Source organism: Rana temporaria, chromosome 4 (assembly GCF_905171775.1).
Source record: "Rana temporaria chromosome 4, aRanTem1.1, whole genome shotgun sequence".
Taxonomy (NCBI): domain Eukaryota; kingdom Metazoa; phylum Chordata; class Amphibia; order Anura; family Ranidae; genus Rana; species Rana temporaria.
Window position 1 is genome coordinate 45395615 of NC_053492.1, and position 18092 is coordinate 45413706.

The 18092-nt window shown below is 48.9% G+C and overlaps 1 protein-coding gene across 1 annotated transcript in view; it reads left to right on the forward strand.

Moving 5' to 3' along the window:
* Positions 1-836: 836 nt before the first annotated feature.
* The window catches only part of LOC120935611 (squalene synthase-like), a 68583-nt gene continuing 51327 nt past the window's right edge, over positions 837-18092 (forward strand). The window contains exon 1 of the mRNA XM_040347660.1: positions 837-983. Coding sequence (XP_040203594.1) covers positions 897-983 — 87 coding nt within the window. The 5' untranslated portion in view covers positions 837-896. The remainder of the gene's footprint in view (positions 984-18092) is intronic.

Genomic DNA, 18092 nt, shown 5'->3' on the forward strand with positions numbered 1-18092 from the left:
ACTGCGTTTGATGGCATGGCACAGTGACTGCGTTTGGCATGGCACAGTGACTGCGTTTGATGGCATGGCACAACGGCTGCATTTGATGGCATGGCACAGTGACTGCATTTGATGGCATGGCACAGTGGTGCGAATTGATGGCATAGTGACTGCATTTGATGGCATGGCACAGTGGTGACAATTGATGGCACAGTGGCTGCGTTTGATGGCATGGCACAGTGGTGCGAATTGATGGCATAGTGACTGTGTTTGATGGCATTGCACAGTGGTGACAATTGATGGCACAGTGGCTGCATTTGATAGGCACGTTTTTTATTTTTATTTTTTACGTTTGCGCCCCCAAAAATTTTGAGCACCAGCCGCCACTGTATATATATCTATATATATATATATATATAGATATTTATAATGGTTTCTCCAATCCAATAGGTAGGAAGAGGGAAAGGAGGCAGGTGGGGGAGATTGGTTTATCTAGATGGAAACAATAGTAATGAATGTGTCTTCAATACAGACAATTGCACCCAGAGATGATCTTCTAATGTCTATGGGCACTGCTATCTTGCACTGACAGTACCATGAGGATACATGACATAAAGCTGAGCTGGTGCTGCCCATAGTCATCAATGGGTTGTCCCCTCTCCAGAGACATGAGGAATACAGATACACAGAGCTGGGAATACCTCCATTCCTCCCCCATCATGGTGTGTGCACCACAGGGCTCAGCATTCCCTGTATGGCGGGCGCGGCACCTAGCTGTCACTGGAAGCAGCACGCCACGCCCCTCCGCACAGCGATTGGCGGCTGGTGAAAGGTGGGGGCGGGGCCGGCCGCTGCTACTATAAATACGGCCGGTGTGTGTGGAGGCGGCGATCGCAGAGAGCGGATCATCCCCGGCCATGGAGTTCCTGAGGTCACTCTTCTACCCCAAGGAGATCTACAACCTCATCAGGTACAAGATGGGCGGCCTGACCAAGGTGGAGCAGGTAAGGCTGAGCAGAGGGGACCCCTGTACACCTGTCCTATAGGAGGGGACCCCTGTACACCTGTCCTATAGGAGGGGGACACCTGTCCTATATGAGGGGGACCCCTGTACACCTGTCCTATAGGAGGGGACCCCTGTACACCTGTCCTATAGGAGGGGGACCCCTGTACACCTGTCCTATAGGAGGGGGACCCCTGTACACCTGTCTTATAGGAGGGAGACCCCTGTACACCTGTCCTATAGGAGGGGACCCCTGTACACCTGTCCTATAGGAGGGGACCCCTGTACACCTGTCCTATAGGAGGGGGACCCCTGTACACCTGTCCTATAGGAGGGGACCCCTGTACACCTGTCCTATAGGAGGGGGACCCCTGTACACCTGTCCTATAGGAGGGGACCCCTGTACACCTGTCCTATAGGAGGGGACCCCTGTACACCTGTCCTATAGGAGGGGACCCCTGTACACCTGTCCTATAGGAGGGGGACCCCTGTACACCTGTCCTATAGGAGGGGGGACCCCTGTACACCTGTCCTATAGGAGGGCACCCCTGTACACCTGTCCTATAGGAGGGGACCCCTGTACACCTGTCCTATAGGAGGGGGACCCCTGTACACCTGTCCTATAGGAGGGGGACCCCTGTACACCTGTCCTATAGGAGGGGGACCCCTGTACACCTGTCCTATAGGAGGGGGACCCCTGTACACCTGTCCTATAGGAGGGGGACCCCTGTACACCTGTCCTATAGGAGGGGGACCCCTGTACACCTGTCCTATAGGAGGGGGACCCCTGTACACCTGTCTTATAGGAGGGGGACCCCTGTACACCTGTCCTATAGGAGGGGGACCCCTGTACACCTGTCCTATAGGAGGGGGACCCCTGTACACCTGTCCTATAGGAGGGGGCCCCTGTACACCTGTCCTATAGGAGGGGGACCCCTGTACACCTGTCCTATAGGAGGGGGACCCCTGTACACCTGTCCTATAGGAGGGGGACCCCTGTACACCTGTCCTATAGGAGGGGGACCCCTGTACACCTGTCCTATAGGAGGGGGACCCCTGTACACCTGTCCTATAGGAGGGGGACCCCTGTACACCTGTCCTATAGGAGGGGGACCCCTGTACACCTGTCCTATAGGAGGGGGACCCCTGTACACCTGTCCTATAGGAGGGGGACCCCTGTACACCTGTCCTATAGGAGGGGGCCCCTGTACACCTGGAAGAGGACCATGATTGGTTAGCTAATTATTTTCTCACCAATCAGATTTGTCATATTTATATAAAATGTATGAACTTGTGTGCCCAGTTAGGTCAAATTCACTTTTTTTTTCTCCAGTTCTGTCTTTTCTTCCCATTGGGGTCTCCGTTATGTCTGCTGTATTTGTAATTCTGCTTGCTTTTAAGCCCCATTCACACCTGCGCGTTTCGGGAAAGAATTTTTTTTTTTTCGTTTGCGCCCCCCCAAAAACTTTGAGTACCAGCCACCACTGCTCGCATATCAAGGCGAGTTTCCCCATAGAAGTCAATGGAAACGAAAATAATTTGTTCCGCATTGACTCCTATGTGATTGCAATACCGCATGTGGCCAGAGGTTGGGGGGGGCGGAGAGCCTCAGTAATTCTCGGGGACAGATCGGCTGAACTCGGAAAGGCTTGGGGAAAGAGTATTTCCGAACGGCTCCGATCGGCTCCAGCGCCCCCCCACAACCTCTGGCCAAATGCAGTACTGGACACCGCTGTGGCTTGAATCCTACTCATTTTGCGAGACAACACTAGCAAACCGAGTCAGGATAAAAAAAAAAAAAAAAAAGCTTGTATTGCGAAACGTTCGTTAAAAGCATTACTCGCAATCCAAGGTTTCACTGGTACATGGGAAAACACTGGCCCGGATTCAGGTACGATTTGCGCCTTATTTGCGGAGGCACAGGGCAACGATTTTGCCCTACGCCACCGCAAATAATTTGCGCTGCCCTCGATTCACGGAGCAGTAGCTCCGTAAATTGCGAGGGCGCGCCGGCAAAATTGCCCGGCGTAAGCGCGCGCAATGTAAATGATCCCGCCGGGGGCGGGAATCATTTAAATTAGGCGCGCTCCCGCGCCGAGCGTACAGCGCATGCTCCGTCGGGAAACTTTCCCGACGTGCATTGCGGCAAATGACGTCGCAAGGACGTCATTTGCTTCTAAGTGAACGTGAATGGCGTCCAGCGCCATTCACGATTCACTTACGCGAACGACGCGGGAACGCCGGGTATCCTTTAGCATTGGCTGCCCCTGCTTTTAGCATGGGCAGCCTTACGCTAAAGATGCCGTACGCAACCGACGTAACTTGCGTACGCAGGGGGCGCGCAACATTGTGAATTGGCGTAAGTATGCAATTTGCATACTATACGCTGACCACAATGGGAGCGCCCCCTAGCGGTCAACGCAAGAATGCAGCCTAAAATCTGCGTGGCATAAGAGCCTTATGCCACGCAGATTTTAGGCTGCAGTCGGCGTAACGAGTTCTCTGAATCAGGAGAACTCGTTACGCCGGCTCAAGTGAGCAATTGCGCTGCGTAACTACGGTTAAGCAGGCGCAATTGCTAGCTGAATCTGGGCCACTGTGCTTGCATTTTGTGCAGAAAATGGAGCGAAATGGAGCGGACACGGACCAGCTATCTGCCTGCTCAGCTGGGATCAGCAGATCAGATTCCTGGTGAAGTCCTCCCCATGTCTAAAGATTAAATTCCAACAATGGGGAAGCTCAGCTGAAATGATTGGTGGTGATTAGGGATGAGCCGAACATACCCGGGTTCGGTTCGCATCAGAACGTTCGAAACAGACCGCGGGTTCGCGCGAACATTTAGAACCCCATTGAAGTCTATGGGACTCGAACGTTCGAATTCAAAAACGATCATTTTAAAGACCATTTAATGTTGGTAAACGTCTTTCAGAACCCGGGTCTTGCCCCAGGGAACATGTATCAATCGAAAAAAATATTTTAAAAACGGCCGTTTTTCCGGAGCAGCGATTTTAATGATGTTTAAAGTGAAAAAAAAAAAATTAAAAATTCCTTCAAATATCACACCTGCTGTGTGTCTCTAGTAGTGGCACGTGTTTAGAAATGTCCCTGCACAACATTAAATTATTATAGGAACAAAGTAATTTAATACTGCTTGCGCACGTGCTGTGTGGGAACAATATCTCGATTATTTTAGGGGTGGTGGGGGGGTGGCATTATCTTTTTGGGAAAGCAAAATTGTAGAAAAAAGGGCACCCCTCAAACATACTGTAATTGTAGCGCAACAAAGAGCCACGTGCAAAGTATTGCATCAAAAATTATTAGGCGCCCCTGTTACACAGGGGCATAAAAATGTGTCCGTAGGCGCAACATAACACTGCAACCCCTCCCAATATCTGTAATTGGAGCGCAACAAGGAGCCACGTGCAAAGTATTGCATCAAAAATTGTTATTAGGCGCCCCTGTTACACAGGGGCATAAAAATGTGTCCGTAGGCGCAACATAACACTGCAACCCCTCCCAATATCTGTAATTGGAGCGCAACAAGGAGCCACGTGCAAAGTATTGCATCAAAAATTGTTATTAGGCGCCCCTGTTACACAGGGGCATAAAAATGTGTCCGTAGACGCAACATAACACTGCAACCCCTCCCAATATCTGTAATTGGAGCGCAACAAGGAGCCACGTGCCAAGTATTGCATCAAAAATTGTTATTAGGCGCCCCTGTTAAACAGGGGCAGAAAAATTAGGCCTTAGGCACTGGTGGCGGAGCACAGAAAAACAACATTTCTTACTAGCTAACAGCATGAAAAGTGAGGAGGAGAAGGATATTCCATCAGCAGCACAACAGGACAGTCACTCAGCATCAGCAGTCTCAAAGGGATCTGATATTTCAACACAAAATTCTTATTCAGTAACATCAGCATCAGGTGCTTGGTAGCCGGTGTTGATCCAAGCCTGATTCATTTTGATGAAGGTCAGTCGATCAACAGAGTCGGTGGAGAGGCGTACCCTGTGATCGGACACAAAGCCTCCAGCAGCACTGAATGTGCGTTCTGAAAGAACACTGGATGCAGGGCAAGCCAGTAGCTCAATTGCGTACTGTGCAAGCTCTGGCCAGTGATCCATCCTCAAGACCCAGTAAGCCAGAGGATTTTTCGTGGGGAAGGTGTCCAAGTCGGATCTTGCCGCTAGGTATTCCCGGACCATGTAAACCAGACGCTGGCGATGGTTGCTGGAACCGGTCAGACCTTGGGGCTGCGGACTAAAAAATTGTCTGAACGCATCGGTCAGACGGCCACCTTCTCCACCGCTCCTTCTCTGACTCACCGAAGCCTCAGCAAGACGTTGTCCAGGGCCAGGTTTTGGTAATCCCCCCGGTTCTGGGAACGCATTGCACAGACCCTTCTGCAAGGCCTCCCGCAGTAGTTTCATCTTCTGCTCCCTCTGCGATGGCAACATAAGATCCGTTACCTTACTCTTGTAACGTGGATCAAGGAGAGTTGCCAGCCAGTAATGATCCCTCTCCTTGATAGCACGTACACGAGGATCCTTACGCAGGCTTTGCAGGATCAGGGAGGCCATGCAGCGTAGGTTTGCAAAGGCATTCGGCGCACAGTCCTCTGGGTCACTGAGGACGACAGGATCCTCAGCCACCTCATCCCAGCCACGTAAAAGTCCACGTGTTCCTTGGGACTGTAAATGATCCCTTGAAGACTGCTGCTGTTGAGTGCTAGGCTCCACCTCCATGCTGCTGATACAATCCTCATCCTCATCCTCATCCTCATCCTCCTCCTCCTCTTCCTGTGTTCCAGGTGGGCAAGCAGGAACAGTGTCTGGATAAAGGGGGCCTTGAGAGGTAAGGAAGTCCTCCTCTTCCGCCCTCTGTTCTGCCTCAAGGGCCCTGTCCATTATTCCACGTAGGGTGTGCTCCAACATGTGAATAAGCGGGACAGTCTCACTGATGCATGCACTGTCACTACTCACCATCCTCGTGGCCTCCTCAAATGGTGACAGGACAGTGCATGCATCCCTGATCAAGGCCCACTGGCGTGGTGAAAAAAACCCAAGCTCCCCTGAGCCAGTTCTGCTGCCATATTGGCACAGGTACTCATTGATGGCCCTCTGCTGCGTGTGCAGCCGCTGCAGCATGGCCAACGTAGAGTTCCATCTGGTGGGCATGTCACAGATTAGGCGGTTCTTGGGCAGGTTGTATTCCCTCTGGAGGTCTGTCAGCCGAGCAGTGGCATTATATGACCTCCGGAAATGCACACAGACTTTCCTGGCCTGCCTCAGGACATCCTGTAAGCCAGGGTACCTGCCCAAGAACCGCTGCACCACCAAATTGAGAACATGCGCAAAACAGGGCACATGGGTGAGTTTTCCACGTGGCAGGGCAGAGAGGAGGTTGGTGCCATTATCGCTGACCACCATTCCAGGCTTCAGCTGGCGTGGCGTCAACCACCTCTGAGCCTGCTCCTGCAGAGCTGAAAGAACCTCTTCACCAGTGTGGCTCCTGTCTCCCAAGCACACCAGCTCTAGCACCGCATGGCATCTCTTGCCCTGCATTCCTGCGTAGCCCGTCGTACGCCTACGGAGCACGGCTGGTTCTGAGCCAACATCACCACAGGAAGAGGCCACAGAGGAAGAAGAAGAGGAGGGGGTGGAGGAGAGAGGTGTGTCACAAGCAGTAGTAGTGTTTTGGAGGCGTGGTGGCGGAACAACCTCCAAAACTACTGTACCTTGCCCTGCGTCCTTCCCAGCTGCCAGCAGAGTCACCCAATGGGCCGTAAAAGACAAGTAACGTCCCTGTCCATGCCTGCTGGACCATGAGTCAGCGGTAAGATGCACCTTACCACTGACCGCCCTGTCCAGCGAGGCATGGACATTGCCTTCCACATGCCGGTAGAGAGCTGGAATCGCCTTCCGTGAGAAAAAGTGGCGTTTGGGTACTTGCCACTGAGGTACTGCACATTCCACAAACTCACGGAAGGGGGCAGAATCTACCAACTGAATAGGTAGCAGTTGAAGTGCTAGCAATTTTGCTAAGCTAGCATTCAACCGCTGGGCATGTGGATGGCTGGGAGCGTACTTCTTTCCGCGCTGCAGCAGCTGGGGCAGGGAAATTTGTCTGGTAATATCAGTAGATTGCCCGCATGTACTACCATAACTACATTGTGACACACCTATTTCTACACCTTCGGTGCAGGCTGCAGAGAGGACTGGGGGTCTAGTGGGGTTGGAGGTCACAGAAGGGCAAGGGGAGGACCGCTTTGGTCTTTGGTGTGGGTCTTTCTGGTATGCCTGCCAACGAGCTGCATGGCAGGTCCACATATGTCTGGACAAGCATGTGGTGCCCAAGCGGGTGATGTTTTGGCCATGCGAGATATGCTTGAGACATATGTTGCAAACAGCAAAGGTACGATCTGATGGACAGGTTTCAAAAAAGGCCCACACCAAAGAACTTTTGCTGTACCGTTGAGACACAGCAGCGCCACGTAATGCAGTTGGTGTGCTGCCCTTAAGCTGACCCCTGGAGGGCATCCTGCCTCTTTGGAGATGTGCCTGTGCCTCGTCCTCCTCTTCCTCCTCCTCCTCTCTCCTATCAGGCACCCAGGTAGAGTCAATGACCTCGTCATCCCCTCCCTCCTCATCATCACTGGCGACAACCTGGCAGTATGCTCCAGCTGGGGGAACATCACTCCCAGATTGTTGTCCCTCTCGGCCACCCCCTCTCCCTGGGCTCACATCAATGCCTTCCTCTATCAGTGTTCCGTCATCGGAGTCTTAAAAACGCTGCGCATCTTCAGCTAGCATGTACCCAACACTGTGTTGAAACAGTTCGGGGGACTCCTCAGGAGGACACGGTGGGACTAGGGAAGGATTGTGTGATGCCATTGTGCAGAGGGTAGAGGACGCCTTGGCAGCTGCTTTGCCAGACAAACTATGATCAGTCTGTGTGAGAGAGGATGAGGAGGATGAGGACGGCTTGATCATCCACTCAACTAATTTCTCAGCATGTTGAGGCTCAACACGGCCAGCTCCCGAAAAGAAGGATGAGCGGCCACGGCCACGTGCTGAAGAGGATGCACCACATCTATCACCAGCGTTACCTCTAGATGCAGAGCCTGCTTGCCCTCGTGACTCTCTGCCTCTTTTTGTCCTTCCAGCCATAGTTATGCGTTCAGGTGTTATGTATCAAAATAGTCGCAGTCACACCAACTGCGTTCAGATGGTATTAAATAGCAACCACACAGTAAGAGCGATTTGGCTCAAGTGTTATGTAACAAAATAGTCGCAGTCACACCAACTGCGTTCAGATGGTATTAAATAGCAACCACACAGTAAGAGCGACTTGGCTCAAGTGTTATGTAACAAAATAGTCGCAGTCACACCAACTGCGTTCAGATGGTATTAAACAGCAACCACACAGTAAGAGCGACTTGGCTCAAGTGTTATGTAACAAAATAGTCGCAGTCACACCGACTGCGTTCAGATGGTATTAAACAGCAACCACACAGTAAGAGCGACTGCGGTCAAATGCGATTTAACAGCACACACGCAGTGACACCGACTGCGTTTAGTTGCTATTAACCACTTCAGATCCGTGGGACGTCCTGGACTTTGAGCGGTGATATCTGAATGATGCCTGCAGCTGCAGGCATCATTCAGATATCGCTGTCTTCAGCTGGCGATTCTGTGCGCCAGAAGAACGATCAAAGCGGCGGTTCCGCCGCTCGATCGTTCTTCTAGGCAGCGGGAGGGGACGTCCCCGTCCCCCCCTCCCGCCGCCATCCGGTGCTTCTCCGGGCTCTCCCGTGCCATCGGGGGCCCGGAGAGCGAATCGGCCGGCGCTCGTTGGTGAACCATAGAGATGACTGGTGACCAGACGGTCACAGTCATCTCTATGACCGTCGGAGGGCCGGGCGCGACGTTATGACGTCACGCCCGGTACCCGGAAGTAAACCAAGCCGCTATCGCGGCTGTCGGCATGTAATCGGTGAAATTTTTTTCACCGATTTCATGCTTGTAAGCCTGTAGGAGAGATGTGGGGTCTTATTGACCCCACATCTCTCCATAAAGAGGACCTGTCACACTGATTCCTATTACAAGGGATGTTTACATTCCTTGTAATAGGAATAAAAGTGATCAAAAAAAAAAAATGTCAAAAAAAGTGTAAAAATAAAAAAATTAAGTAAAAAAATAAAATAATAAAAAAAAAAATTTAAAACGCCCCTGTCTCGGTCGCTCGCGTGCAGAAGCGAACGCACATGCAAGTCCCGCCCACATATGTAAACACCGTTCAAACCCCACATGTGAGGTATCATCGCGTGCGTTAAAGCGTGTGCAACAATTCTAGCACTAGACCTACTCTGTAACTCAAAAATAGTAACCTGTAAAAAAAATTAAAGCGTTGCCTATGGAGATTTTTAAGTACCGAAGTTTGGCGCCATTCCATGAGTGTGCGCAATTTTAAAGCGTGACATGTTGGGTATCTATTTACTCGGCGTAACATAGTCTTTCACATTATACAAAAAATTTGGGCTAACTTTACTGTTTTGTTATTTTTTAATTCATGAAACTGTTTTTTTCCCTAAAAAAAGGCGTTTGAAAAATTATTGCGCAAATACCATGCGAGAAAAAAAGTTGCAATGACCGCCATTTTATTCCTTAGGGTGTCTGCTAAAAAAAATATATAATGTTTGGGGGTTCTGATTAATTTTCTAGCAAAAAAATTGTGATTTTTACATGAAGGAGAGAAGTGCCAAAATAGGCCCGGTAACGAAGTGGTTAAACAGCACACACGCAGTAATAGCGACTGTGGTCAAATGCGATTTAACAGCACACACGCAGTGACACCGACTGCGTTTAGTTGCTATTAAACAGCACACACGCAGTAAGAATGTCTGCGTTTCTGTGCAATTCAATAGCCCAGTTGCATTAACCGCGACTGCGCTTCTGTGCAAATAAATTGCACACGTGCAGTAACAGGTAATGCGTCTGTGTGTGCAATTAAACTAGCACATGTTCAATAACTCAGAATAATATTTTCAAGCTAATCCCTAATGCAGGCAATACAACACGTTAGAGCACTGCATGTAGAACAATCTCCTGCCTGACAGATACTAATAGATCAACTAGATGAGCTATACAGTTTATAAATATATTGACAACGCCTAAGGATGTGAATATATTCTCTACAAACTGTAGTTTTAACTATACTGACTACACTTCCTACTCTATCTATCTATCTAGTAGAAAAGACACGTCTCTATCTCTCTATCTCTCTATCTATCTCTCTCTGTCTGACTGATCTGCTCTCTGTAACAAGCTGGAACACACTACAGAAGGCAGCCGTGCAGGCTGCCTTTTATAGTGTGGGGCGTGTACTAATCCCCCTGAGCCATAATTGGCCAAAGCCACCCTGGCTTTGGCCAATTGTGGCTCTTCGTTTTTTGAGCGCTGTGATTGGCCAAGCATGCGGGACATACAGCATGCTTGGCCAATCATCAGCGCTCAACGCCGCAGTGAATTATGGGACGTTTTGCGTCATTCGAATTTGGCGCGAACGACCCGTTTTGTTCGAGTTTCGACGAACGATCGAACGACCGATGTTCGATTCGAACATACGTTCGAATCGAACGCGGCGCTCATCCCTAGTGGTGATCACGCTCTGTATTACTGATATCCAGGGGGCTGGATGATTCACAGATCCCGTAAGGAGGCTATGAAGGCTGGAACTCCAAATGACGTCTATATTCTGAGCAAACATTGATCTGCCTTTAGGAGTAGTACAATGGCAAACAAGCGTTCTCAGAACGGAAACCCTCCCCACCCCCAGGTAAAATGACTAAAATGCACATTTATGATGCCATTGATAATAGGGTTAAAAGCCATGAGCAATACTCACCTTACTTCACCCTGGTAAAGTACACATAAATGCCATATGTGATCCACTAAGGTGAGCAGAATACGTTTCAATACATCTGTAGAGTTACAGATACTCTTAGAGGCGCCCCCATCACTGCAGTGGCTACAATTTTTTTACAGCTGAACTGCAGAGATTTTTACTTTTGCAGTGAACCCCCCCTGCACTGCAAGGGTTAAATGTGAATTTCTAAGGTGTAATGCTGGTTCCGGCAGGCTCCCTCCATCCATATGATCAGTCCAGTGCTGCTGTCTCTTTAAGGTGCTCTCTGCTGCAGTTGCATGCTTGCCTGCCCCACGTACAATGTAGGGTTAAAGTGTTACTAAACCCAGTAGTATGAAAATGGTTAATCTGCCCACCTACAGTGCCCACAGCTTATAAATCTTCTTTTTACATAAAAATACTGCCGCTATATACCTTTTTGCCTGATCTGTATACCACGGTTACATGATAACCTGCAGAGTTTATCCAGATCTGTGTGTTCAGGTAGGAGGAGATTTCCACTACAGCCTGTATACACACCCACATGTGTGATGCCAATGTCATGTGACCTGACTAGCTCTGAGAACAAGGAAATGTTCTCTCCAGCAATAGAGACTAAACTGAGCATGTGCAGGTCGGCTACCCTGCCTGTGTTAGCTGGCCTTCCCCAGATAAACATTGCAGGAGGGGGAGGATCTATGCATACAGGATAAAACAACCTTTTTACACAATGCAGAGGATTAACCCCTTAAGTTCCACAGTGAGTATAACAAGCATGCTATGCTGCAAATACAGACTTATTTTAGTGTTGTGACTTTAGTAACACTTTATTACCCATGGTGACACCAAGGGACTGCTCACAGCCTGCAGCTTTGGGCAGAAAAGAACAGAGCTGAATCCTGACACACTCATAGAGTAGGTTATACACCAGTGGTCCGCATGTGGCCCTTTGTCTGCCTTTATCAGGCCCCTGGGACACTATTCCTTCCACTGATATAAGGCACTATTACTGCTACCCCTACACAACCTTTTTTTTTTTTTTTTTAAATTGGGCTGAAGAGTTCGACAGGCAGCACTCTGTCATACCTGCCCATTGAGATCCAGATCCAGAGTACAGTTGCAGCTGGATCACTGGGACTGGTGAGAGGGCATTGCTGCCATTGACCTGTTACTGCTAGTAGAGACTGAGCAAAGATTGGGCATTTGACTAGAAGCCTTTACCACTGCCTACAGACTTTACTGGGACTCTACTTATATGCACCACTGTAAAGAATTGCCTCTGTGTAACAATTGGAAGGGGCAGTCCTTAGTCCTAACTCATTGTCAGGGCCTGGACTTGAACCTGGGATCTCTTCTGTGTCCGGCAATGATTCTTCTCACTGAGCTGAGCTACCTGAGATGCTGGACAGCACTGTGCCTGATCCATTGGACAACCCTGCCTTGTGTCTGGATTTCTGTTAAACCTTGAACACTTTGCCCCTCCTATGAATGTCCTGATATAAGCATGTCTCTGCACTTCCTGTTGCCAGATTATTGTGGTTCTTATCCTGCTTGCTGCCTTGAGCTACTTCTCTTGCTACTTGGAATTGACCATGGCTTGTGACTACGAAAATCTTCCCCTGCACCGACCTTGGCTTGTGACCCCAACACTTATCATTGTTCTAACGGCTCAGACAATTTAATCTTGCAGAACTGAGAACTATGCTTAGCCTGACGTTATCGGCCATTGGTCTCCACCCACTACAGGTATTCTCATAACACATCAGCTGGATAACGTTGGGGCCCAGTTGTACCATTTTTGGTGCACACAAGAACAGTTCCAGTCAAACCTAATGGGCAAATATCTCTGTGCAACAATTGGAAGGAGCAGTCCTTAGTCCTAACTCATCAGCCAGCTAGCATTGGGGCCCAGTTGTATCGTTGGTGCACATGAGAACAGTTCCATAGTTGCCTGTTGTGACGGTATTAGAATGATATCCCTGTCAATGATTCCCTTCTCCCCATAAAAGAACATCCCATCCTGGAATTGCCATAATAAGCCACACATGGGTCACGCTTACTGCTGGAACAACACACTTTAATGGCAGCTTGCTGCTGGGCATATATACAGTTTTCAAGCTAAATCCTCAATCAAGGAACAATGAAATCTCCACCCCCTTCTCACACACAGTGGGGGGCTTCCATACAGATAATAGGCAGACTTTTCGGAGTCGATCCTGAAAACACATTTTCTTTAGATAATTACATCAGTGAAGGTAATTACTAGTTGTACAGAATACATTATCTAGACGGCCTGGCCCCGCACATAGAAGGGATAATTACCACAATGAAGCAATCAGAATAATTAACATGAGCCACTTATCTAATCACAGTAAACAGTAACCACAGGGCTCCTTCACACACACAATAGACCGTTTACCCTTTGAAATAGTACTGGCTGAGGAAGGGTCATTAACATTTCAAAAGCCTGTTACACTTAACCCACACACAATATTACTTAGCAGGGAGAATTTAAACTGAAGCATCCTTCACAATGGCCCCCCTTTTTCTCCCTGCTCCGGCAACCCGGTTGGACCTTCCCTGGTCCAGTAGGGTTGACGGGTTCAGAGCTTTTAGTCCGAGGTTAACTCCGTTTGGCGTGACTGACCTCCCTTGGCAACTGCTTCCGACTCAGGTAGGTCACCGGGTCGTCGGATCACACGCCGGTCAGTCCCCAAGTCTTTGCGCGATCTGCAGAGTCTCCAGAAGTCACTGTGAAGACGGCAAATGGGTCTGTGCGCCGCCGTCTAGGTGTCCCGCTATGGGAGGGGGCAGGTTATGGCTCTGAAGTGACAATCACAGGAGATTCATATAAAAAAAAGAAAAAGTTATATTTGTTGAAATGCTGTAGCACTTGTGCTCAGAGTTCGGGGGGGGGGAAATCAGTGCCCCATAGGGTCAGCCACCCTCTGCTCCCTCCGCAGCCGCTGGTTCTCCTCTTTGAGCTTCTCCAGCTCCATCTCCAGTTCATGGAGCCTGGGGGGGTCAGCCTGCTGTGACCTCAGGTGGTTGTTCTCCTCCTCCATGCGGCTTATGCACTCCTCCAGCTCTATGTACTCACGGATCAGCTCCTGCTTGCTCATGTCCTGCAGGCTTTCCACGTGGTCCTTCATCATCAGGAACTGGGTGGTGGTGTAAGGGGCCACCGGGGGACCCTTGGCGAACATCTCGGCCCGCATCTGGGACGCCCACTGCGACTCCCTCTCCTCCAGTCGCTTCTCCTCCCAGGTCAGCTTGTTATACGGCTTCCAGGACCTCTTCTTCTTGGGGGGTAGCCGGCCGTGCCTCTTTCTGCCCAGCTCCCTCCGGGGCCCCTCCGGCTCATGGCTGTCACCCATGACCAGCTGACAATGGTGTTCCCTGTTGTTCATAATAACAGATTGTACCATGAGGGCTTCGTAAGGGGTGTCCAATGGTTCTTCCTGACCCAGCTCCTGGAGATCCCAACCCGAGTCTACACAATGGGCTGCTGCTGGTGGGCGGTACCCAAGTTGAGACCAATTTGACCTGGTGTTGTCGTTCATGGGGCAATTCTGCTTGAAGTGACCCAGCTGTTTGCACCGGAAGCAGCGTTGTTCGTTGTCCTCCTGGCGTGGATAGCGAGGGCTAGATGTCACCGGTCTGTTAGGTGGGTATCTAGCGGCTGGTGGGTGTGAGGGCGCCGTTGGTCGTGGAGGTTGTACCTGTGGTGTGACCTGGTTCGTCTTGCGAGTATCCGCATATTCATCCGCCAACTTAGCGCCCTCTGGTAGAGTCATGGGCCTGCGATCTCTCACCCAATCTTTGACATCCGTCTGGATGTGATTGTAAAATTGCTCCAGGAGCATTAGTTGCAAAATGTCCTCTGCGGTGGTGGCCTGGCTGCTGTTAACCCAGTTAGAGGCCGACAGGGATAACTGGCATGCCCATTCCGCGTAAGAGTCTTTCGTGGTTTTGCGTGAGTCCCTGAACTTCTGTCGGTGAGACTCTGGGGTTACTGCATAACGAGCCAGGAGCACTTCTTTAACCCGGGCGTAGCTATGGATATCCTGATCTGGCACGGTCCGGAAAGCATCAGAAGCTTTGCCTGACAGTTTGCCTGACAATATTGCAACCCACTCTCCTCTAGCTATTCGGTGCAGGTTACATTGTCGCTCAAAATCTGCCAGGTAGTTATCAATCTCACAGTCCTTTTTCATCAAAAGCTTTAAAAGCGCTAAACGGAATGTTCCTTGCGTCTACTGTGCTGTACTCACTGTTTGGAGAATGTGCGGCTGCTTGTTGGACTGCTGCTAGTTTTAACTGTAGTTCTGCGTCTCTTATTTGTTTATCCTTCTGTAGTTCTGCGTCTCTTATTTGTTTAGCCTCCTCCGCTAACAGGTCCATCACTTTCAGCACCACATCCGCCGTTGGGTTCGGACCGAACCATGCTAGCTTCTCTCTCATTAGCTTGTTGGCTGGCGATTCCTCCTCCTGAATCACTGGTGTCTCCATCTCTTGTACTGCTGGCGTTGCTGCAATCCCGTCCTCCTGGTCTAGCTCCATTGATTCTGCTATGATGACCCGCTTGGTTTTGTTGCTAGCAATCCTTCCACGAACTTCCAGTAGTTCTTCCAGTGTCTGCTTGGAATCCGGGTGTTAAGGAGAGTTAAAGGGAAAATCCTGCTGCTGCCAACCAATTGTGACGGTATTAGAATGATATCCCCATCAAAGATTCCCTTCTCCCCATAAAAGAACATCCCATCCTGGAATCGCCATAAGCCACACATGGGTCACGCTTACTGCTGGAACAACACACTTTAATGGCAGCTTGCTGCTGGGTATATATACAGTTTTCAAGCTAAATCCTCAATCAAGGAACAATGAAATCTCCACCCCCTTCTCACACACAGTGGGGGGCTTCCATACAGATGATAGGCAGACTTTTCGGAGTCGATCCTGAAAACACATTTTCTTTAGATAATGACATCAGTGAAGGTAATTACTAGTTGTACAGAATACATTATCTAGACGGCCTGGCCCCACACATAGAAGGGATAATTACCACAATGAAGCAATCAGAATAATTAACATGAGCCACTTATCTAATCACAGTAAACAGTAACCACAGGGCTCCTTCACACACACAATAGACCATTTACCCTTTGAAATAGTACTGGCTGAGGAAGGGTCATTAACATTTCAAAAGCCTGTTACACTTAACCCACACACAATATTACTTAGCAGGGAGAATTTAAACTGAAGCATCCTTCACACCTGTAAAGTCCCACCCCTATAGGGGGACCCCTTTATCCATTTGTCCATAGACGAGATGTTGGCAACATTTAAGTCATTGTTTGACATAACAATCCTTTGAGTTCCACAGTTCCAGTCAAATCTGCAGTCAGCAATAGGGCTACTAAGCAGCTGTGTAGTCAGATCCTAAAGGTCTGTCTCCCAAGTAGCAATGGGTTGTGACAGCAAGGTCCTTTCACTAGACCCAGTGACACAACTGCAGTGGTGCCTCTGGTTGGGTGTCTGCTCACTTCTATGTTCTGTGGTCCTCAGCACAACATGGACTGTATCCTGGCCACAGTTTAGTCACTCAGCACATTGGTAACGCCTCCCTCTCTCTGTCCTCTGGGATGGTCACACAACACAGGATATTCTCTCATTCTTGACCCGCACTGTACTGTCCTCCCACCAGCCAGTTTGCCAGAAAAGTCCTGCTCTTTCCACCCTCTTAGCGTGCACCAGAGCACACATTCCACTCCTCCAACAGGCAAGGCAGCACCCATACATATGATGTACATGCAGATATATATATATATATATATATATATATATATATATATATATATATATATATATATATATATATATATATATTTGGCAATAACATGATTTTCTATCATTCTCCTTATTGTATTAAAGCCTAACGTGTTTTCTAAACTTCTTTATAAACCTTCTTACAGGGAGTGCAGAATTATTAGGCAAGTTGTATTTTTGAGGATTAATTTTATTATTGAACAACAACCATGTTCTCAATGAACCCAAACAACTCATTAATATCAAAGCTGAATATTTTTGGAAGTAGTTTTTAGTTTGTTTTTAGTTTTAGCTATTTTAGGGGGATATCTGTGTGTGCAGGTGACTATTACTGTGCATAATTATTAGGCAACTTAACAAAAAAAATATATATACCCATTTCAATTATTTATTTTTACCAGTGAAACCAATATAACATCTCAACATTCACAAATATACATTTCTGGCATTCAAAAACAAAACAAAAACAAATCAGTAGCCAATATAGCCACCTTTCTTTGCAAGGACACTCAAAAGCCTGCCATCCATGGATTCTGTCAGTGTTTTGATCTGTTCACCATCAACATTGCGTGCAGCAGCAACCGCAGCCTCCCAGACACTGTTCAGAGAGGTGTACTGTTTTCCCTCCTTGTAAATCTCACATTTGATGATGGACCACAGGTTCTCAATGGGGTTCAGATCAGGTGAACAAGGAGGCCATGTCATTAGTTTTTCCTTCTTGTATACCCTTTCTTGCCAGCCACGCTGTGGAGTACTTGGACGCGTGTGATGGAGCATTGTCCTGCATGAAAATCATGTTTTTCTTGAAGGATGCAGACTTCTTCCTGTACCACTGCTTGAAGAAGGTCTCTTCCAGAAACTGGCAGTAGGACTGGGAGTTGAGCTTGACTCCATCCTCAACCCGAAAAGGCCCCACAAGCTCATCTTTGATGATACCAGCCCAAACCAGTACTCCACCTCCACCTTGCTGGCGTCTGAGTCGGACTGGAGCTCTCTGCCCTTTACCAATCCAGCCACGGGCCCATCCATCTGGCCCATCAAGACTCACTCTCATTTCATCAGTCCATAAAACCTTAGAAAAATCAGTCTTGAGATATTTCTTGGCCCAGTCTTGACGTTTCAGCTTGTGTGTCTTGTTCAGTGGTGGTTGTCTTTCAGCCTTTCTTACCTTGGCCATGTCTCTGAATATTGCACACCTTGTGCTTTTGGGCACTCCAGTGATGTTGCAGCTCTGAAATATGGCCAAACTGGTGGCAAGTGGCATCTTGGCAGCTGCACGCTTGACTTTTCTCAGTTCATGGGCAGTTATTTTGCGCCTTGGTTTTTCCACACGCTTCTTGCGACCCTGTTGACTATTTTGAATGAAACGCTTGATTG